General features: G+C 40.3%; 1 protein-coding gene across 1 annotated transcript; it reads left to right on the forward strand.

Annotated features, from left to right (window-relative positions):
* The first annotated feature begins 258 nt into the window (after positions 1-258).
* Positions 259-18,516, forward strand: LOC128367147 (polycomb protein SCMH1). Its single transcript, XM_053327970.1, has 16 exons — positions 259-1,212; positions 3,022-3,093; positions 3,372-3,449; positions 3,731-3,801; positions 3,943-4,177; positions 4,529-4,617; positions 4,907-5,153; positions 10,846-11,090; positions 11,414-11,605; positions 12,181-12,307; positions 12,441-12,641; positions 12,986-13,156; positions 15,697-15,822; positions 16,635-16,766; positions 17,287-17,420; positions 17,624-18,516. The coding sequence occupies exons 2-16, from the start codon at positions 3,069-3,071 to the stop codon at positions 17,741-17,743; spliced, it is 2,193 nt and encodes a 730-aa protein (XP_053183945.1). The 5' UTR covers positions 259-1,212; positions 3,022-3,068; the 3' UTR covers positions 17,744-18,516.
* The last annotated feature ends 4,734 nt before the right edge of the window (positions 18,517-23,250 follow it).

Genomic DNA, 23,250 nt, shown 5'->3' on the forward strand with positions numbered 1-23,250 from the left:
CAGGCGGGGGTCAATTTGTAATTGTAATTTGTGTCAATTTAGGGGTCCTTGATGTGAAAAAGTTTGAGAACCACTGGCTTAAAGTGTGATGAGTGCAGTAGTATATGTTTTGGTATTGCAGCACATAATACATAATCAAGATACTTTTGGTTCACCTTACTGTCAAACTAAAAAAACAGATAGATAGATAGATAGATAGATAGATAGATAGATAGATAGATAGATAGATAGATAGATAGGTAGATGCTTGAAATACCATATTTTGGCCAGCAGGGGTCGTAGATTTCTTCTTTTCCCTCCATCCTCCAGCTTGCCCTCCCGGCTGACTGACTGCCCAGCAAGAAATGTTGGCAAAACACCCCCTCCTCATCGTGTAGAGGGAAAAATGGCGGACAAGCGCTAAATCCCACATCAGAAACAAATATATACGTTACAAAGCAAGGTAAACATCCTCGGGTACGCCGAGCGACGTCTCCGTTTAGGCCACGGCTCCATCGCTTGAGCCCACATTAACAGTAGCTTAGCTGCAGTGTGCTGGTATGCTCCCGGTTTTGCTAATGCTAATATTTATAATCAGGTCAACGAGCTAGCGAGCCACTTAGCATGCTAAAATAGCATCCCGAGCGGTGGGCATGTCTCTGTGTAGCCGTGCGTAGCATATAGCATGCATGCTGGATGTGGTGCCTAAGCGGCTGCATGCATGTTTGCTATTCATTCATGTATTTCTATCTGATTTATATCTTGGAGGTTACCGCTAATCTACTCCTAAATAACATTATTAGGGCTGCTGTCAGGTAAATGAGCAACTGGCACAAGAGGAAAGGGGAAAGGGGGGGGGGGGGGTCCCATGTTTTGGCTTTGTGTTTTGAATGGAGCTCTCAATAAATTTTGATAATGCAAGACGCGATATTTTGGCTGTGAACGGAAACAAAGCGTCTCGTGTAGATGCCAGGTGAAGTGTGAGAGGCTGCACGTTGAGTTTGCAGCACTTAGTGGGGTTTGCAACAGGAGGAAAAGGTGTACCTGCTGGGCTCTGTTAATAATCCCTGTCATTCCTGTCACTTCTCTACCAGACGGGGGGGAAAAAAACAGGGAGCGGGGTCGCTTTAATTTGGACGCCATCCCCCTTGGCGGAAGAAAAAGGCGCACTTCTATTGAAAAGAAAATCATCCGGAGGGGAGAAACGCTGCTAAACGGTTATGAAGTTTTAAGGTAGGTGTGTTTATATCACAGCTTAGCAGCACTCTGTTCAGATAACAAACTGGGTCCATTGTCATCATTGGAGTTTTAACATTCGCCTTTTCTACTCTACCGCTGTCATAATAAAGCTGGTAACTTTTTCTCGGCAAATTCAAATATTTGGCAGATAGTTAACAAGTGTCGCTGGATATGTGGATGTGGTGGGTCAATACTAACTCCAATGCATTTCCCCCCAAATGATATCTAATGCATGTATATGTGTGTCTGTTCAGTATATGGCCTCTGTTGCTGTACTGCATCCACATTTAGGGTTATTTGGAATAAGATTATGACTTATAATTGCCACCCTGGGCTCTAGGTACCTGCTGACTGGAGCAAAAAACACTTTAAGCATTTGTGTATATCAGTTTGACCTGATGACCTATATGTTGTGTCTGGCTGCTCATGTTGAGTAACCCATGCTTTGGGTTACAAGGGTCTCTGAGCCTCAAAACATGCCGCCCTACTCTATTAATTGAAAACTTGACATTTTTAAGAATTCAGTGGAGTAAACACCATTTCTTCAACCCAGAAGTTATTAAGTTTAGTTGCTTATATGGTTATTGTCATTTAGTGGTGTTTCCCCTTCAGTTACATAACTTTGCATTGACTCCTTGTGTGAATATGAAAAATAATGTGCAATAATGAACACATTCTGGTTGTAACACTATTGATAAAAGTGCCTCCAGCTTCAAACTTAAGCTCCCTTAACAAAACAACCCTGTAATAAATTCTACCTGAATGAACGTTATAGTGTTAGGCTCACTGAAACTGTTGAAGAGAGAAATTGATGGTCAGTCCGCGGCTGTAGCTTGTGGTGCTTTTGAATTGTATTGTTTCATACTGAGAGGTGTTTATAATATTTTGTCCCCAGCATCTAAATCACTGTCTGCATATACAGTTAATTCAACGAAGAGCTTTTATATTTTTTGGTTGTAAAAAATGAGAAAGTTAGATCCATAGGCTATATGTTGTTCGTGGTTATGTTGAATGTTTGAATATACTAAATTGAAATTGCAGTGGAAATATTTACTCAACTAGATGATTTGTTTGGATGAGAGCTGCAATGATTAGACAATTAATTAGCTATTTTGATAATCAGCTAATCAATTTAGTCATTTTTAAGTAGGCATGCCAAATATTAGCTGGTTGCAGCAAGTAAAGTGAGGATTTGAAGCTTTTTCTGTGTCATACATGATAGTAACCTCAATTTCCTTGGTTGGTCAAAACAAAATATTTTAAGAAGTCACTTTGATAAATTCTAGTAAGCATTTTTCATTGTATTTTGACATTTTATAGGCAAACCAATTAATCTGAGAAAATAATGGTTGTTGGTTGCAGCTCTAGTTTGATGACCCTCTGTCTGGAGAGAAGGCCAATAAGCTACAAAGCCAGTTACTGTGGTTTCACTTTGAAACACGGCCGTACAAACATACGGATCATTTAGTTTGGGCTCAAAGAACCCCTTAAACTCTTGATTGTCTCTTAAGGTACTAAAAATTATATTATATAATGCTTACAGTAGGTTAAATAACCCTCAAACCCTAAAACAACTTGTTTTTAGGGCTTACAGGAAGTGCAACCATTAATCAAATTCAGCACGCCATATCTGGTGATTTTGAAAAGTTTGGATTTAAAGCAAAGTGACAGGAAAAAGAGGGATTAGTATTTTCAATTCAGTTGTCACAGCAACAATTGTCACCAAATTCTTCTTTTTCTGCTTTGGATGATTCTTACAGCTATAACAAAGCTACTTTTTTGTGTATTTTCTCTCGTCTTTAGAGTGGAGGCCACTGTTGTGTCGTGAGCTTGGTCAGTATTGTTGGAGCATGAGGAAGCCTGTGCCGCAGAAAGGTAACAAAGGATTGTTTCCATATGATAACTATATTTTAACCCTAACCCTAACCCTAACCCAGATATTTGTATAAACAGACACATGTTCACAGTCACTTGCAGGTTAAGCTAGAAGTGTGACATATTTTTGCCTGTGTATATTGGTATATTATCCTATAATAGTCTTGTAATCTCGGACAATGTTTGGAGCAGTGATTGTGGCAGTTATTGCAAGGTATTGACTGATGAGAAAACCACCGGCAGATGAGAGCTTATTTTGGTTTTTCTGGCTCCTGCAGCTATAGAGTGGAAAGATGCCAGAAGGATCAAGCATGCCCGGAGTGGACGACCCTCACGGGTGCCCTCACAGTACCAAGGTAAATAACCCCCAGCAGCCAGCAATATATGAAGCAAGTTTTGTGCAATTCCAGTGGGTAACAACAGTGCCCAAGGTTTTGCCTCAGCATTGCGTCATTAATCATCGAGGTGAAGTTCACCACAAATGTTGAAAGTGGATTTTTAGCCCCATGTAAGCCCCATTTAACCCCCTCTTCTTATTGTCTTACTTTTGGACTCACAAAACATTGGCTGGAAAATGATTATGACACTAATCAAACTTGAAAAACACTGTTGTAATGTGAAAAGGATATGTTTGCAGGGCATTTCAGTTGGGAGAAATACCTGAAAGAGACGGGTGCCAACGCTGCACCTGCTTCCTGCTTCAGACAGGTGAGAAAGATTATGTGTTCTTGCAGAACGTCCACTCTTAACTGTCCACATTAAATCTATTGACAGAAATTTCACCTGTGATTATTTGACTACTGTTGTTATTTTGCTGCCACCCTCCCATTAACACTTGTTGATCTGTAGAGCCTCACACCTCCAGTTAATGAGTTCAAGGCGGGCATGAAGCTGGAGGCCCAGGATCCACGAAACACCACGTCCACCTGCATCGCAACAGTGGTTGGCTTGACAGGCTCACGGCTGCGCCTACGCTTAGATGGGTCTGACAACAAGAATGACTTCTGGCGCTTGGTGGACTCCTCAGAGATCCAGCCTATTGGCAACTGTGAGAAGAATGGAGGCATGCTGCAGCCACCACTCGGTAAAGATGCAGATCTCACACTACCTTTTCTCATTTTTACTTATTTTTATTTACTTTTACTTATATTTATTTTCATTTTGTCCACTAGGTGTCAGTGACAGACTGCACAGAGTGTCAGTGTGTCATGTTTATGCCTATATATAACTTCCTGACACAGCTTAGAAAGCCTCATACCCAGGATATTTCAGTAATGACCACCAATGGGAAAAGACACAAGCTCTCCCTGTCTGCCTATTCGGACTGTTACAACAAAGTATTGTTGATAGTGTTTGTCACTGTGTTCATCACACAACCTTTGTATGTGATGTTTAAGCTGTAGTGAGTAGTTATAACAATTGTGCTCTCCCTCAGGTTTTCGTCTCAATGCGTCCTCTTGGCCCATGTTCCTTTTGAAAACACTTAATGGAGCTGAGATGGCACCGTCTCGCATATTTCACAAGGTACCTGTACAAGGCTCACAAGCTCAACACGCATGTGCACACTCTAAAAACTGGTTGTGTATACACTTATTCATAATGTATACTAGAGGAACACTTGATGTTTCACTTATGTCTTTTACAGTCCCACAAAGGATAACTAATTGTCAAAGTGGTTACCAATATATGAATCAGCAAGCAAAAATTCATCAGTATTTGGTTGCTTTTACTAAACTCCCCCTAATACATGCTCAGATAGTAACATTTAAACTTCCATACCTGACCCCCTTTTTTCTCTCTCCATGTTCCCCAGCAGGAGCCTCCAGCCCCAGAGCAAAATTCCTTCCAGATGGGCATGAAGCTGGAAGCGGTGGACCGTAAAAATCCACACTTTATCTGCCCGGCCACAGTGGGTGCACTGCGTGGAGTCGAGGTGCTGGTCACCTTTGATGGCTGGAGAGGAGCTTTTGACTACTACTGCCGCTATGACTCGCGTGACATCTTCCCTGTTGGCTGGTGCGCCCTCACTGGAGACAACCTGCAGCCGCCTGGTACCAAAGGTCTGAACCTAAACAGTGGGTGGGATGTATTACTGTTTACTGTTATACTGTTTTTTGCAGGGGTGGGGTGGAGGGGGTCACATTGTCTGTTCACCCAAATTAGAAAACATGTATTTCTCATTTACCTCCAGTGGTTTTAACCTTGCATATAATTTTGGTTTCTTTGGCCATGTTAAGATTCTGTCTCTATGTCAGTACAGTGGAGGAAAGTTTTTGGCGCTCAAAACATTGCGGGGAAAAAAACTAAGTACATGAAAAAGTAAAAAATGCCACATCTCTTTCAAGAAGCAGTTTCGCTGTGAAAAAACTATGAACATACTGTCCCCATTTCGTTGTTTTTGGATAGACAAAATACTGTTGATTTATTTATTTGTTTGTGTTTACTGTATCTACACCATAAGCAACGCAAAGTAAATTCTGGTCACCTCTTCTGTTTTGGCACGGAGGCAGAAATCTCAGACATGATATCTCAGCATATGAAACTAAAATCTGCATGGACGGATACCAGTAGAGGAAAGTGAGCTTTTTGGAATTTGGGTGAATCCTTTAACAACTATATAGAAACATTATATTGCTTTTTAATTAATACATTTACCATACAGGGGGTGGTCACATATGTTTGTAGGTTTGCTCATTTAGGGTATTCAGACCCCTTTCACTTTTTTCACAGCTTGTTACATTGCAGCCTTATGCTAAAATTATTAGAATATATTTTTTCCCTCATCAATCTACACTATATATACCCTATGATGACAGAGAAAACAAATGTATTGAAAAGGAAAACTGAAATATCACTTTGACACACATATTCAGACCCTTTGATATGACACTTGAAATTTATTTCAGGTGCCTTTCATTTCTTTTGATCATCTTTAAGATGGTTCTACACCTTGATTTGATTTAAATTCAGTTGATTGGACATGACTTGGAGGCACACACCTCTGTTTAAAGTCTCACAGCTGACAATCCTCATCAGAGTAAAAAAACTAAAGCATGAGGTCAAAGCAACTTCCTGCAGAGCTCAGGGACAGGATTGTGTCAAGGCACAGATCTGGTGAAGGCTACAAAATAAATGATGGTGCGTTGAAGGTTCTCAAACAGTCAATGGCCTCCATAAATCTTAAATGGAAAGAATTTGGAACAACCAGGACTCTTTCTAGAGCTGGCTGCCTGGCCAAACTGAGCAACTGGGTTAGGACCTTGGAAAGGGAGGTGAGGTGACCATGAACTGGATCGTCATTCTGACTGAGCTATAGCGGTCCTATGTGGAGATGGCAGATTCTTCCAGAAGGACAACCATCAGTGCGACACTCCCCCGATCTGGGCATAGTGTGTAGATGGAGACCTCTCTTCAGTGAAAGACACAGGAAAGCCCACTTGAAGTTTGCAAAAAGGCACTTAAAGGACCCTCAGACAAGATTCTTTGGTCTGATGAAACCTAGATTAAACTGTTGTATATTATATATAATATACATACATATATAATATCAGTATTTCGTGTATAATACTATCTCAAACTGTGAAATATAACTATATTTTTATTTCACAGTTGAATTGAGATTGTATTATACATGAAATACTAATATTGCACAACACTGGACATTAAAAGTGCAGTGTGTCAAATTGTCCAGGTTGGGCGTGGGCGGTTGAGGTTTACTGGGAGCAGTGCTGATTGTACAGTCTGACAGCTGCAGGGAGGAAGGACCTGCAATATTGCTCCTTCACACATTTTGGCCAGCCGTGATTGCTGCTGCCCCAGCAGACCACCCCATAAAAGATGGCTGATGCCACCACAGTGTCAAAGAAGGTATTCAGGGGTGCCCCTTGCACTCCAAAAGACCTCAGTCTCCTGAGCAGGGAGAGTCTGCTCTGGCCCTTCTTTTAAAGTGCAGTGGGGTTATCTGACCAGTCCAGTTTATTGTTCAGGTGAACACCCAGGTACTTGATGTCACCATCTCAATGTCCGTTCCCTGAATGTTCACAGGTGTCGGGGGGGAGTGTGTACAGAAATAACCTTAATGAAAACCTAAACACACAGCCAAGGCAATTGTAGGAGTAGCTTAGGGACAATCAGTGAAGTTCTAGAGTGGCCCAGCCAAGTTGAACCCAATCAAATATCTCTGGAGAGATCTGACAACGGCTGTCCAGCAATGGTCCCCATCCAACCTGACAGAGTTTGAGAGGAGCTGCATAGAAGTATGGCAGAATATCCCTAAATCCAGGTGTGCAAAGCTTGTTATGTCATACCCAAGACGACTCAAGGCTATAGTCACTGCCAAAGGTATTTCAACTTCAACATGCAAGTAACATGAAGAAGCTCTGAATTCTTACGTCAATGTTAAAAAAATCAGTTTTTTTCCTTTTTAATACATTTGCAAAAAACATTTATAAGCATTTCTTGTCATTATGGAGTATTGAGTGTAGACTGAGAGGGGTAAAAAATATTCAGATGATTTTAGCATAAGGTTTATAATAAAATGTGAAAATAGTGAAGGGGTCTGAGTACTTTGTGAATGCACTGATTACTTATAATGTAATGATTAAATTGTACACATACAGTTAATTTAACACAATTCTCAACAAAAAGCAAACACAAGCTTCAAAAAGGTACTATTCAACTATATCGACCAATGTATTGGATTCTGTTACGTTGTAAAAATGTACTGAGTCCACCCATTGTGTTTTCTCAGCCTATTGTACAGCAACTCGAGTGCATGACAAGTTGACCTGATTTTGTTCTTGTGCACCCACTACTTTTCTGGTAAAAGAGTGCATACTTAGTAACTGTTGTGGTACATTTGTTGCAATTCTGCTTTTACATCCAAGGACTGTTGCAGAAAAGCAACTTTTTGCCTGAATGAACCTGATTCATCAACATTTCATTGATATATATCTGTCTGGAGTTTTACTGTTATGTCTTTGGGGCACGTTACGTATGAGTTCGGCTTTGTGCATCATGGTTTGTGGTGTGATGGTGAGCTCGGTCTGCCTGAAGGCATCTTTAGCAACAGCTGATTAAGGCATTGGCACAAGATTGGTATTTTTAATCCCGGATCATTTCAAATGAATGGCAGATGAACATGTTGTTTTGAGTTGTTTTTGCAAATTTGTCTTTCATTATCCAATGACATCCAGTTCAGTTTGTGATGTTAAAGAGTTAAAGTAGGGAATACAAGGGTTATCAGGCACAAGGTCAGCTGTACTCATCTGTTAGAATTCACAGTGTTTGAAGGAGTGGAAAAGGAAGGAGGGAAATGGGGAGGCAGGACATGTCTTTGTAGCTTGCTAGTGTTTTTATGAAGGCCTGGCACTTGCCCAGTTGGCAGAGTTGGAGGGGCCATGACGTGGTTGAAACGAGCCTGGATGCCCCTCTAAAGGCCTCTTGTTGGCACCCTGGCCGACTGAGGTTCTGATTAGACACATCGGAGAGAATTGAGTTAAGAGCGGGGGGCACAAACCAGGAGAAAAGAAAGACATATGCTGGGAAAGTTGGACTGTTTACATTGTCGGCAGATGGTGGGAGGAGAGAAGAAAAGAAGGGAGGAAAAAGAAAGAAGGGAGGAGCGACGCAAAGGAAGAGTGGGAGAGGAGGACAGGGCAGGAGGAGAGGGTGAATCTGAGGACAGCTGCACAGACAACCAGTCACTTTTTGACTTTCGTTTGGGCAAGAGAGAGGTAAGTTAAGATGAATGAAATTACAAAAATGCATTCGGGGTGGTAGATTAAAAGCTCTTTAGAAGTTATCTTCCTGTAATATGAAGCCGGCAGTGGTGGCTTTGTGAACTCAATGAACTCAGTGCACTCAGGGGAGAGGGGAAAAAAACAAGAGTTTGCTTGTTACACGACTCTTTGGATGTATTTACAAGAGTTGCTGTTGATCAATGAACACCATAACCTAGAGCTCTTTAAACCTTTTAAACATATTATCCTTGAATCATTAAATCTGTGAGGATCAATCTGGTGTCTTGTTTTTCTTCTCAGCTTCTTAGTGGCTTCTATATAAAATGTACCAGTAGCCTGCAGAGCGAGCTTTGCATTGATTGGTGTGCCCGTGTGAAAGTGTGTTTAATAAATACAGCCCCATGGGCAAAGACCTGTGTTAATGAATGTGGCCGCTCCTCTCGTAAATCTGTCCTGAGTTGATCCAGGATGAATACCAGCACATTTAAGTGTGTGTGTGTGTGTGTGTGTTTGTGTAGGTTTGTGTGTGTAGGCTTGCAGGTGCATATAAGGCCAGCTATCTTGGCTATACTGTGTTTTTTTTTCACTGTGGTTGTTTTTTGTTGAAGTTTTTCCAGCTGTGTTGGTTTATATAAAGCACACAGCTTATTTGGTTGCTTTTATCTGTTTAATATACACCCTCTCTTAATGATTTCACCATGTGCCTGTTCCCTCATGTTGCTTCCCATCAAGAAAGGCATAGTGTGTTCTCACTGGTGGACGTTTGAGAGATTAATTTAAATAATGTCCTCATTGCTGTCAGCAGCTTGCTTCTTTATTAGGTGTTTGTTTGCCTTTTAAGGTGTTCGCAAATGTCTTTTAATTCTTGCCAACAGGGACTTGGAAGTTAAACCAACGAAAAACTTCCCTTCTTTTAAAACAGCTCTCCTTGTTTTTCCTTTTGCTTCTTCTGTCAACTTCTGTTGGTTGGTATGGATCGCAGTTTATGCAGTTAATCAAGCAAGATTTTTCAGACTTCATGATACAGTACTTTCATATGTTGTTGCTTGCCCACCATATACCCACCTATAATTATCATGTCCATTTAACTGAGAAGAAAAAATATCAAAATGCAATGATTAGTGTTTATACCACAAACATTCCAGTAAAAAAGGTCTTCAAGCCAATCCCGGAAAGTTAAAAAGTCAGTCAACCCAAGTTATGAAAAAACATATTTTCTCACTTTGCTCTAGTATTATGTGGTCATGCAGATAGTTTTGGTTTTATTTGCTTAGATTCTGAAATATCCATCTTTGAAATGTCTGCAGCATCACCAATTGAATGGAAGTACAAGCAATATTGTTTGTGGTGCTCACAAAATAAAGGGGTGAACGTGAGCAGTCTTGTGAAGCAAACTGGCACACACATTTCTAGATATAACCTCTCTCTACCTGTTTGCTCTCTCAGTGTGAAGCACACTACACTCTGAGTGAAGTAGTGTTGTGTCCTCCGGGTTATTACCGAGAAAGGAAAGCTGTTTGACTGCTGAGACTCTTTGACCTCTGCTGTTGTGCTGCTGTGAGAAATATAAGCTCAGGTGTTATGAACAGTCCAAATGCAGCTCTGCACCGAACAAACTGAAGGCCTTTTTATTATTATAATTTAAAAAATTGATGCTACATCTTGCAGAAGGGAGGTGGTAGGTTAACTTGTTATTCAGCATTTGAGCAAGGTATTTATAGGAGAGGTGAGGTAATGGTAATACCTGATAAGCCACATGCAATGAGTGTATGTATGTGTGTGTGTTTGATACAACTTGCTTTTTGGTTGGCTGCAGCTAGAGTCAGACAGGGAGTTCACAGCACCAAGGGAGAAGCAAGCAGTCAAGCTCATTACTCATTCTACTGTATTTGATAAGATACAAATAATGAATGTGACTAAATGCTAAGAATTAATTTGTTATTTTTATCCCACTGCTTTTCACTCAACGTTCCTTTCTTGTACATCTGTTTGTCTATCTTTGCCCACACAGTAGTGTTGCCTAAGAGCCTTGGAGCATTGACAGACGGTAGTGTGGAGAGCCCAGCCATGCACCCTGCCCCCACGGTGGGCAGGCCTCCGGTTCAGAGAGGACGTAAGCCCGGCCGCAGGAAAACCAAGGTGACGGGGCCCTGGAGTCAGAAGGGATCAGCGTTGGGACCACAGAGCATCAAGCCAGGCATAGCTCTGGAGCCCATCAAGATTCCCAAGAAACGTGGGCCCAAACCTGGCAGTAAGGTAAGCCTGATGTTGTTACAGATACCAGGGATAGACCCTCAGTGACATAATAGTGTCAAGATCTCAGTTTTAATCTCATGTTGTAAGTAACTGCCCATGACTGAATGTCTTAAAATGGCCCCTTGTTTCTGTCGTTTGTGACACACAGGGCATTTCTGATGAGCAACCATGCTCAAGTTGTTTCACAATGACAGCCTTGGTTACATGTAAACATTTTTGACCCTATGTCACACTATGTTTTCTGCTGGAGGGAACGTTACCACTGTCTCACAACATGAAGAGTTAGCCCTACTTGACTCTGTGTCCTTTGCTCTTTTTTGCAGCTGGGCTGGGCAAAGAGAACAGGCTGGCTGGAAGAAGCCATGGCTGGCCCAGGACGGCCAGTGACAGGCCCAGGGCGACCCAGAGGCAGACTGCCTGCCAACTGGGCACAGAGGATAGCTCTGCAGCAGGCCCAGACTCAGGCAGAACCTATCAAGATCCCAAAGAAAAGAGGGCCCAAGCCTGGCAGCAAGGTAGCATCCACTGTGTACACATGATCACAGACTTCATGTCATAATGTCTTTGTTGTCACTTCCCTTACCAGTTAGACTAGACAGCACCTCAGTTAACATGGCAACTACTATATTTCAGATTACTGTCAAATTGAAAAGAATGCTTTGTTTTGTCATGTGTAAAATGTCTGGGGTTAAAATTCATAAATGAATGTCATGCTGTTTGTGGGTGCTCTGAAAGTAAGGCGGATTGAGCGTGTTTTCCATTTCAAAGGCATCTACAGTTATTAAAGCACAGTGGTTGTCCGTAACAAACGTTGGCAGCTCAAAGCCACTCATCAGGCCCCAATAATGTATTGAAGAGAGATGCTTGGCAGAGTCATGAATTTTGCCTTTGTGCTTTGCTTTGTTTTCCACCATGTTACACCTTGTTATATTTACAGGAAAGTACCTTGTTTTGTGGGCTTGAATATAAAAATGATAACTGCCGGCAACAAAGGAGCCATATTTGTGTTAACTGTTTTCATCAAAGGTACTGATGGTAATGAACCATAGATACAAATGCTTCAAATGTCTCTACATATGTTTGTATCCAGAGAAAACCACGCGTGGTACCTAATCCCGTCCCCACGTCTCCCACCAGCAGCACCCCAGAGCCCGACACCAGCACTGTGCCTCTGGACAACGCCACCATCCCAAACTCAGCACTACAGGCTCCCACAGGTACGTGACATCCACAGATCTGGATATTATTGACTCTGTGGTGCATAGAGATTTAATTTAATCAGCATGAATTTAATTCATTTAAGAATAACCTTAATAATTGATTCATCTATTTTGTTGTTTTGTCCCATAGTTTGTGTGTACCTAAACAAGTACGGCAAGGTGGGGCCCCATTTGGACCAACGGCGAATCCAGCAGCTCCCGGACCACTTTGGGCCAGGCCGGGCTTCTTCGGTGCTTCAGCAGTGCGTCCAGGCGTGTGTGGACTCTGCCCACAACCAGGCCACAGTCTTCTCCTGCCTCAAGTCTGGCCAAGGCGGTGAAGTCATTTCAGGTGGGGATTACATAATTTGAGAAGGAATATGATTTCTGTGTCTATACCTTTTGAAAGTCCTCACTAAAGAGACATTTAAGCAGCTTACTTAGTGGTATTTTCCATGTTTGTTGTGGCATTGTGACATCTTTATTCAATTATCTTCCATAAGAGAAGTGCACATTGAGCACAGATATATGATATTATTGGAAAACAAATATCTTGCCTTGTGGAGTATTAACTATGTTGTAAATGAGACATAACAAGTGAAGATTGTGCTTTAATTATCCATTGAAAACAAAAGAGTGCACACTGCATGAAGCAGCGTTTGAACCTCTGACCTTTCCTCCCTGTGTCTTGTGCAGCTTACTTTGACCAGCAGCATCACACCTTGACCCTGCCCACAGTCAGCAGTGTCACCTACGTCCTCCGCTTCCTGGAAAAACTCTGCCACAACCTTCACTGCGATCCTCTGTTTGGCAGCCAGCCTGTCGCCAGAGGTGGCGTGCACTACGACAGTCACACATACACTACAGGTCAGTGCTGTTGATCTCACAGAGTGGTTTCACACTTCCTGATAATATTGAGGAGAATTTGATACAGTGTTTGCTGTATTTAAATGTTGTATTTCAGTCACAGCAGTGAATGAGTGAATTGTTTTGTTTTGGTTTCTTGTCATTTACATGACCCACCCCTCATGGACTTATTCAGACTTGTTAACTACAACAACAAACCAAACATTCTGGTATGTTAACCCACCAGTATCTAACAGCACAATACATCAATACCAACCAAACGTAAACATAACCCTCCAACAAATGACGCTCCAGGAGGTATTCCATAATGGAGACACACTTACAAGTACAAACAATCCCAATAGTCTGCAATACATATACAAATACAATACATATAAAATCGAGAATGAGGAATTTATCTATCATATTTTTCGCCTTGTATCACATGCTTTAGATATATATTCAGAAAATACAAAAAGGCATTCAATTAAAGCTCTGTTCTCAGTTCCGGTGAAATCTAAATCAACTGCAACATGTTTTAAACCTTAACCCAATCAACTGGGGTAGCTGCAAACCCCGGAGGTCTGCTTTGTGTCATATCTCACAGGTGCTGTGAGGTGCTATTATTCAATTTTTTTGTGACTTGTCATATCATGGCTTTCTGTTTCAGATTGAATCTGTGCTTTTAAAAAAAAACATAACAAAACAAAATAATGTTTTGGGGTCTGGGGAATACCAGTCAAAAGCACCCAATTCGGCCTCTGCTGTTTTAATAGATGGAACTTATTGAATTCATGTTGTAACTCTGTGAGTCATTTGAAGGCTTTGTGGAAAGTTTGTACTTTGGATAAAAGCTGCAATTTGGAAAGAAAGGCATACATTTTAGTTTGACAAAATCCTCAAATTAACTTTGCTAAAATAATATTCTGTTTTTGTCCACATAACATTAATTAACATTGTTTTGAAAATAAATAAGTTATAATTTTGCTGTGATGGTTGTTTCTTACAGTAGTTTATTCATGGGGTCTCTAGGTACACCAAGGATACCCCTTACTTGTTCTTTTTTGTATGTGGTATATTTCAGCAAAAGAAAATGTAATGTCTTATAGGCTTGTCATGATAACTATTTTTGTTGAATGATATATTGTCCCAGAATGATTTATATCACAATTGCAGTCAACATGCTAATTCCAGTTCAAATACCATAGTTGCCTATTTTGGAGGTGCCAGGACCTCTAGAATCACATTATTCTATTACACCATACGTGCAGCCCACATGTATAGCCCATCCACCCCCAGCAGTTCACTAGTGAGAGTGAAGAGTTTTGAGAGAGTCTAGAAATGTTCTGTTTGCCTTTTAAAAAAGAAAACAACAACAAATTCACAACTCCCACTGCAGCAAAACTTGGCAGACACTCAGGAGCCAGACATTCCTCTGTTCTCTATTAAGTGGTGGCTGATGTTGTCACCAATATGTGAATACCTGGTCCACCTTAAGTGAGCCTGGTCAGGTTAAGCTAATCCATTGTTGCTAACTTTGGGGCTAACCCTCTTCACTTTAATCGAGAGGTGGCAAGCAAGATACTGGACTCGGCTTGGGTATTGAGGAGTTGTAGCATTTATTCACTGACAAATAGCCTCAACTGTACTCACACTGCACTGCTACGTTCATAGCTATACTGCTAACTTCATACTCTGCTGCTGCTCTAGTTGCCAGCGCCAACCCCACCATCACCCACCCACTCTCTCTCTTTTTCTCAACTGCACAGTCACTACACACCTGGTGACACTCTTATGCAAACAAACACGCATAAGTCAGCAAAAATGATCAAGGTCATGTCAATATATCGTACAATAAGACGATAACATAGTTACGGTGACAGGCCTAATGTCTTATTCATAGAGATTGTGGCAGCGGGCTTCTAACAAACAAGTTTTATAAGTGCTCGGGGGAGGTACATCATGTGCCTTTTCCGAATAAATCTACAATATGTTTACTTGTTTTCCTGTGGGAAACGTCCATTTCTGAGGACAGAGTTTAGCATTCTTGGGAACAAGATAAATAAAGCACAATGAATTAATTACCAGCTGTCATTTAATAGCATACTGACAGCCAAATGCTTTATCCGGATGGAGGAAAAAACCTTGCATGAAATATGTCAGGCTGTTCATTGCCATGCCAATTGTTTGTTGTGAATGTCGTAGATCACCTCCTATTGTTCGCAAGTCAAAACCCTTTAATGTGATTGCGCAGAACATTATTGTGCTATTACAATGGAGGTTGGCTGAGAGAGTGTTTTGTTGCAGATGCTGCTCTGGATTCTTAAAATACAAGAATTAATCATTACAGAGAAAACATGACACTTAGAATACACTGACACAAACCAAATTGTGTTTTTAAAAAAATGGTTCGACAGGTTTTTTCCTTTTAGTCCAGATACTCAAATGTGTTTCTCTCTCTCTCTCCACCCCTGTTTGCTGTCTGACCCAGAGATTCACAGAACTGTTTAACCTCTAGCTACATGAACTGTTATTCTTTCCTCCCTATGTGCTGCTTTTAGATAGAAGAAGTTTTGGAGATAATCTGACGACAGGCCCGGGCCGAGGCACTAAGCGGTTCCTCCAGGAGTCCTATAACAGTCCCCTGCCTCAGAAACTGGCCAAAATCCCCCGACACTCCAACGATGGTACATTAACTTTGTGGTTTTCATTATTATTTTTTCATCAGTGAAAACAACCCCTCATATCCCTGTGTTTCCATAAGTTATATAAAGGCATTCTTATTTTCTGCTTTATAATATTTAAACAGAGTTGAAGAAAATTAATAACAGTAATGCTTTTGATGTCATAAGTGTTCAGAAGAAACAACATGGGAGGTATGAATGTCTCTTTTGTGAAATGGCATGGCTTAATGCTTTTATGTCTTCTTTGAATAAAAAAATGGTTGAAAATTCACTTAAATGAAAGAATTTCACTGATTAAACAAGCTTTCCACTCATGTATTTAGTATTCATAAACAGTGGCTCTCAACTCTAATGCTGCACCACATTTTATGTAAGACGTATGTATGTATTTAATTCCAAGAAGTTCAATAGTAGTAGTGGTTAAGTTGATATAATCGTATAAAAGAGGTATAAAACACAAGAAGCCCTTGGCTCAGGAGTTAGTGAAAGTGCGTTCCTTGGCCAAGAGATTAATCATTTCATCATCTTTTAATTTCCTCAGATTATAATTAAATTAATGGAGAATTAAAGCTTTATAAAAGGGTTCTGTCCCCCTTAAATGTTCTACTATCATACTAATCAAAAGGGTTACACTGTGAACAATATCATGAGAATAAACGAGCCATTTGCATTCCTTTTGTAATGCTTCTTTACATTCAGCATTTTAATTAGATTTAATATGATGTATTTTTTAGGTCAGTGGCCACTTTAGGGATTGTTAAGTATTTACATCTATTTATAGTTATTTATCTCACTGCTGTCTCTGTTGTCCTTAGGAGAGTCCTTCATGGAGAACAACGTTGCTGCATCAGAGCACTTAAAGAAGAGTCCTCTATCCCCAAACTGCACAGGCCAAACAGCTGGGCTAAGGTCTCCCTCCAAGCTGCTGCATCATAACAACTCCACAGGTTGGAAGAGACACACACACAGGAAACAAGAAGCCTGTTCATTTTACTGTGCATAGGGTTTGACTGATTTACTGTAGTTTGTGGTTGTTTGTTTCATATCTTTAAAATGGTAAATAAATTAATGTATATAGAAGTTTGTTTCCCACAAGAATTTCAACTTTACTTTGAAAGAACTTTTTCAAAGCCAGGTAATTGGATTTTTTTAAATTGGGTTACTTGCTGTGAAAGAGAGGATGAAACAGGTTTTAAAGCCAGACAACAGCACTCACTGATAGTTGAAATTAAATTTGAATGACTAAAGATTGACCTATGCACAAAGCAAAGGAAAGCTCTGACTTCTTTAATTGAATAAACATGTTTTTTTTAATAATAATATTTTGGCATAGCAAGGTAAAGTGTAGGACAGTGCTTGACCAGAGTCTTGGGGAAAGCTGCTGTGACATGAACAGTTGAGGTAAATAACCTCATGAATGACCTGAATGTCCTTAGAGATGTACTATATGTGCTTGTGCTCCTTCAGGCTCGGGCAGTTTTCGGGAGAGCCCCAGGCCCAGTGGTCAGGACCCCAACCTGTGGACAGTAGAGGATGTCATGCAGTATATCAGAGACATCGACCCAGTGCTGGCACCACATGCTGACCTTTTCAGAAAACATGTATGTATACTCTCATAATGATAAATAGAATTCTGGCTTATGATAAACTATTCAACTATTCTTCTCTGCAATTGATATTGTATATTTTCTGCAAATAGACTTTTAAAAAAATATTTCACTACTAGACATAATCTTTTATTTAGTACATCTTTTCTACACTTGCTGGGCAGGGCTCTCTCAATTCTCCCTGTCCTCTGTTACAGGAGATTGACGGGAAAGCACTCCTCTTGCTGCGTAGCGACATGATGATGAAATACATGGGCTTGAAGCTCGGTCCAGCCCTTAAACTCACCTTTCACATCGACAAGCTCAAACGGGCCTGAGGCGGTCAGCTGACCAGTCACAACCTTACAAAGGACTAAACTCCAACCCCCGCCTCCCTGTTCTAGGATCAGTATACAATGCACTGCATATTGAACATATACTGACCATTACATGTAGCAACTTCCATCAAATCACCATATCTGGTATTACATACCCCTGTCCAGACCTCATCCAATGAGGAATGTTTATTTTGTGTAGCACAATCCAGCCTTAAGGCAGCATGGGATACGTAGGATCACCCACTTGTCCGTCATCTGTTTTGCATTTCAGTATAACTTGAAGAGTCATATGTGGCCATTTCAACTGTAAAAGGCTTTTTTGGCCTGCTTTTATTATGTTACATTTATTCTGTACATTTCATATTTTGTACTTCATGAATATATGGACTTGTATTTTTGCCTTTTTGAACGGTTTGTGTCAGATATGCTAAAAGAAAGAAAACCCTAAAAGAGTAAAGGAGATCACTACATTCATTCCAACAGTTGGGAATGCTTCTAATAAACGTCTCAGTTTGAGGCAGGATTTTGAAACTGCGAGAATATTGATTATGGGGGGAAAATGTCATGTTTTATGAAAGGAAAACAAAACATTTATTCTTAAAATACTGCCATGAGGAAATCAGTTTTTTTCTCTTATTCTGAATGTTGTTTACAATGCCTTGTCTTGTCTTTGTTATTTGTACTTTTTTAATTTTTTATACTATATTATTAGAGTTCCTACATGGAGAGCCCTATCATACTTAACATTGTTCAATAAATATATAATAATTAAACTGTTTTATTTGGGGTTTTTTACAGTTTTTTCTTCTACAATGTTAGATTTTTCACTAATTTGTGATTACATCATGTTTGCTACATCTATGTATTCACTTATTTGAAATAGGATCATATTTTCTCTATTTAATGTGCCTGAGCTTTTCATATAAAGACTCATATACAACATACAAATGTACATTTTGAAGCTTGAAAAGGTATATCTTAAAAATCCCCAAAATAATTTTCAGTTTAAAATGTGCATATTACTTGCATTATCAGTATGCATTTGGATTTTTATTTTAAAGAGTTAATTTGGTTTCATTCAGTGTCTTTCTAGTGACAGAGGTCCACCTACAGGGGGCAGCACAGTCCCATTAGCCTTTTCACAGTCAAGTCTCCTTGGTTTTGCTCCTTGGGACTCACTAACATGCACTGCCATGGGTGGCCATATCTCCATCTGGTAGACTCAGCATGATAATCTCATATGATATTAATATATAATGAGAAAACTACTTCATATGATTGTTTTTTGTTTTGTTGCTGATGCATGATCATTATTTCTGCTCTATGGCCATGTAGTCAGTTTATTTACCTTCCATTATTTAAAGACCCTCTTTTTATGATTATGTGAGCCAATTGTCTGTGCTTTTTCTGGTAAATATATATCATTATTTCTGTCAGTACATGAGTGGGCTATTAGGCCTGTGGGTGAAAATGACTTGTGTCTACCGAAGCAACTTGTTACAAAACAAAAAAATCTAACCACGTCCTCCCAGTGAAAACAGGAAAACATATGATGCAGGGTTGAAAACAGTGACCAAACCCACTGATTCTTACTGACATGGATGAGAATGAATGCATGTCTCTGTGTGTGAGCATATGACACATACGCACAATCTGTGCTGTGTTTGTGTGTTATACTCGGGCACATGTGACAAGCTCAGAGCTCGTGGCTGATGCCTGTGCTTGTTGATGTGTAATAGTAGCCAAAGTGTTGTGCATGAAACTGGTGCTATTTATAGAAATAACAGCTCCTTGTGCTGCATATTGTGTTTGTGAAACGAGTTTTCACTTTAGCTCCAAACACTACAGTGGGAGTTTTATTAGGTGCCATTCTTGTTTTGCTGGTAGAACAGCAAACAAAGGTCTTTGAGTTTTAAAGTGAATATCGAACAGCACTGGGTCATCTGGGAATATATAAGCATGACAGATTATCTGTATTGTCATGACACACAGTAGCATTAGATACTTTGGGGAAATCCTGCTTTGATATTTACCAACAGTTCTATGCAGAGCTCCTGAGTCATCCAAGACTGTCTTTGCCCCAACAGTCATACTCATATACAGTTTCGATATGTTTGAAAGGAAGTTTTGTGGGCTAGCAGATCAGTTATAACTGTGAGAGGAAGGGGAAAAAACACCTTTTTCAGATCTTTGCTTCAGGTGTCATGTTGTGGTATTGAAATGCCATATTCTCTGCAGAGCTAGCCTGGCATGTACTCTCTACAAGTGTGGGCACAGTTAGAAAGAAAAAAGAGAGAAGAAAAAAGTGCTCAGTCCACAACCTTCTTCTTTGGTTGATACCAGAATTCTCAGCATGCCTTTAGGCTGTCAGTTGAGGTCATTTATGTCAGGGTGAGGGTCCTCAGATCCTACCGTGCTTGAGAAGCCCTGAGGCATCGTTTATAAAAATATATACTTGTATTTCTTTGTCAGGTTGATCATTTTTTCAGAATCCTTGCTCATAATGCATTAAATTGGCTTTGCAGTGAGCTCACACAACACCTCAATATAGGACACTTCTGTCTGTGATTGGTCAGTTGTTGAACAAAACTGTACATGTTATATTACCAAATATTGACAGATAATAGAAAATGCTATCACACCTCAGAGGAATTATGACATCTTAGGGAAGTGGGGTCCGTAATACATCCCATGTCCACCTACAACTGTTTCTAACACCAGCTTCCACAAATGAAGCCACTAGCTTCTCTCCTGTGACTTTTGATTGGGAGATAATATCTGCTAAGAACTCTTCTCTGTCTGGCCCCCTCACCCTGTCTGGCCCCTGCCTACAGATGGTTGGGCCAGCTAATGTCAGGATTTTCCTAAAAGGAAAATGTTAGTCACGTGGCAGCGTGGGTATCTATCCATGCGTATCTGTCCATGAATTTAAAAAGAATCTTGGATCACACAAGAACAAAGAAAATAAAACACAAAAAGCACAGGTGTAACAAATGCATGGGTGAAAATTACTCACTTACATAATCAAAACGCATATGTGGACATCATTTTCCTTGGCATTAATACATTGTCTTTTAGAGTATATAGAGATTTCATCAGCAGGATAACACTTGTAAAGCCTGACAAGAACTGCCCTCTTGTATTAATTCCACCCCCAGCCTATAGCCTGTTACTCTGTCTTTAGTAGCATGTGCTTGCCACTGTCACCAGATTAGCACGCAGGCTTAAAGCCCTGCTCACAAAGACACGGTGTACAGAACATAGCCTGTGCTAATACCATTTTCCTCCATTCTAACCTACAAACCTGTAACTCTTCAGGGCTGGTCCGTATAATTTCCCTGCTCACATTAAACAGGCCCGAGTCAAATTAAACTGCAAGTGCATGAGGTAAATATAATGATATAATTCTACAATTCGATGCAATACAAGAAAAAGCCCTCGAGCAACATGCTAGATTTATGAGGTATATAGTGTTCAATCTTGAGACTGTCAGGTGTTGATTCAACTCTACATTATGTTGTACAGTGTAAAAACAACAACACCACCTTCGTTCAATTATCACCTCACTGATGGTGTCAACAGAAATTTCCCATTTTGAGCTTCAGAAATTGTGATATTATTTGTTGGTCTTTTGTTTTGGTCATTATTACAGAGCACAAGTGTTCCTGTTTTGTGTCAATTCCCTGTTGAATGTTAGTATATTTTTTTTTAATAATTTGCTTGGCAGGTTTTGACACATCAGTGTGTCGAGTGCCGAACAATGAAAGCGTTTTTGAAAGGTAATTTTATCTTCATTCAAAATGAATTGCCAATGATGATGACAAAAAACTAACAAATAATAAAAAAGAAATATACTAAAAAACATTTTAACAAGTGATTTTACTGAAACAGCTCTATTGGATTTGTGCTGACGTTAAGGTTAACTTTCTGCCACTATTGCGAAACTGCACCTCAGTTTAGTTTGGCTCTTACTGTGTAAATCACACAATCCTTAAATATTTACCACCTTTAGACATTGTTGGGACACCACGATGTGTTTGAGCCGGCTCAACGGAGAAGTGTCAGCTGTGTGCAGGAAAATAAATTATTTACATCCCCTCCCTTTACTTCAAAGAGCTGGCAAACCATTCAACCCCAGATTTGGGGAGGGGGGTCAGAGGAGGAGTCGCTAGTCACTAGGCAACCTCTGTGTCACCTGCCCCGACATGCCAAAATCAGCCACTTACCTCTGCATGCACAAGGTACATGGCTGCATTTAAAAGGCTTCTCAGCAGGACTCATGGAAAACAAAACAATTACTGAGACAGAGCTAAACTATGTGGCTCCAAGAAAGAAAGTGTGATGGGATTATATTGCTTTTTCCCTCATGTGGGAAAGAAAAAGGGTTGTGTTGCTTAGAAGTCGCTGAGCTTTACTAAAAGCCCGGGAGCAAAAACCAACAGCGCAACAACTGATGTTTTCCACAGAGGGCCTGTTGCATTGAAATATCTGTGATTTTTTTTTTAGCTTTTTATGAGGAGAACCTGAAGTTGGGGGAGGGAAGAGCAGTGTCCAATAAGACTGCGTGTCAAATAAAGCTAGAAGGTGACTGCTCAGCTAGGAAATCAGGAAGTTTGGTTTGAGCAACATGTCCACTGAATGAACCCTGCCCTGAGGGAGCTGCTGTTTATTTACCCCCTGCCAGCACACAAACACATTCATACACCACCAACACACATACACACACACACACACACATACACATACACACATACAAGTTTGGAACAAAACATGCCAAAAAAACCTCTAAACTCTCTTGTTCAAGCAGACAAGTTCAAGCATGCACCCTCTTCACACAATATCCACACACATACAAACACACAGATAGATAGATAGATGGATAGAGAGATAGAAACATGCCCCTGTTGTCAATAAATAACTCATCCACTCGTGGGAAACTCAAGTTGTTTTCTCACTTTGATTCTCACTTTCATTGTGTACTCAGCTTTACAGTTATTCACACTGGCTAACTCTTGAAGCGATAAGTTTAATTTTTATCTTAGAATGAATGCTCAGTTTGGTCATTTTTTTAATACTACATGATATCCACCACATATTTAATCAGTGGCATTTTCTTTTTCAGCAACACTGTTACAATAATGATGAATTCACTAACAATCTACAAACACACTGTAGGTGTAGGTGTGAGGATCAGATACAATGACCAGAGAGGAGACATAAATCCTTTATCTTCCCCTGGCTCCACACTGATATTGAGGTATCCCTGCTAGCTTGTTTGATCAGGTTGTGTGCTGATGTTGTATGTGTGTGTGTATGTGCATGTGAGGACTTGGCCATGCATGACAACAGCAAATGAACACTTATCTGTCATTGGCACTAGTGCCTGAGATTACCATGAGCTGGACCAAAGCATGGAAAAAAAGAAAATTAGCCAACACTGGTTGCATAGTTGTATATAATTCATATACAGATGTGGCACAGAAGAGAGAAAAGTTAACTGGATTGCA

This window comes from Scomber japonicus, chromosome 10, assembly GCF_027409825.1.
Source record: "Scomber japonicus isolate fScoJap1 chromosome 10, fScoJap1.pri, whole genome shotgun sequence".
NCBI classification, from domain to species: domain Eukaryota; kingdom Metazoa; phylum Chordata; class Actinopteri; order Scombriformes; family Scombridae; genus Scomber; species Scomber japonicus.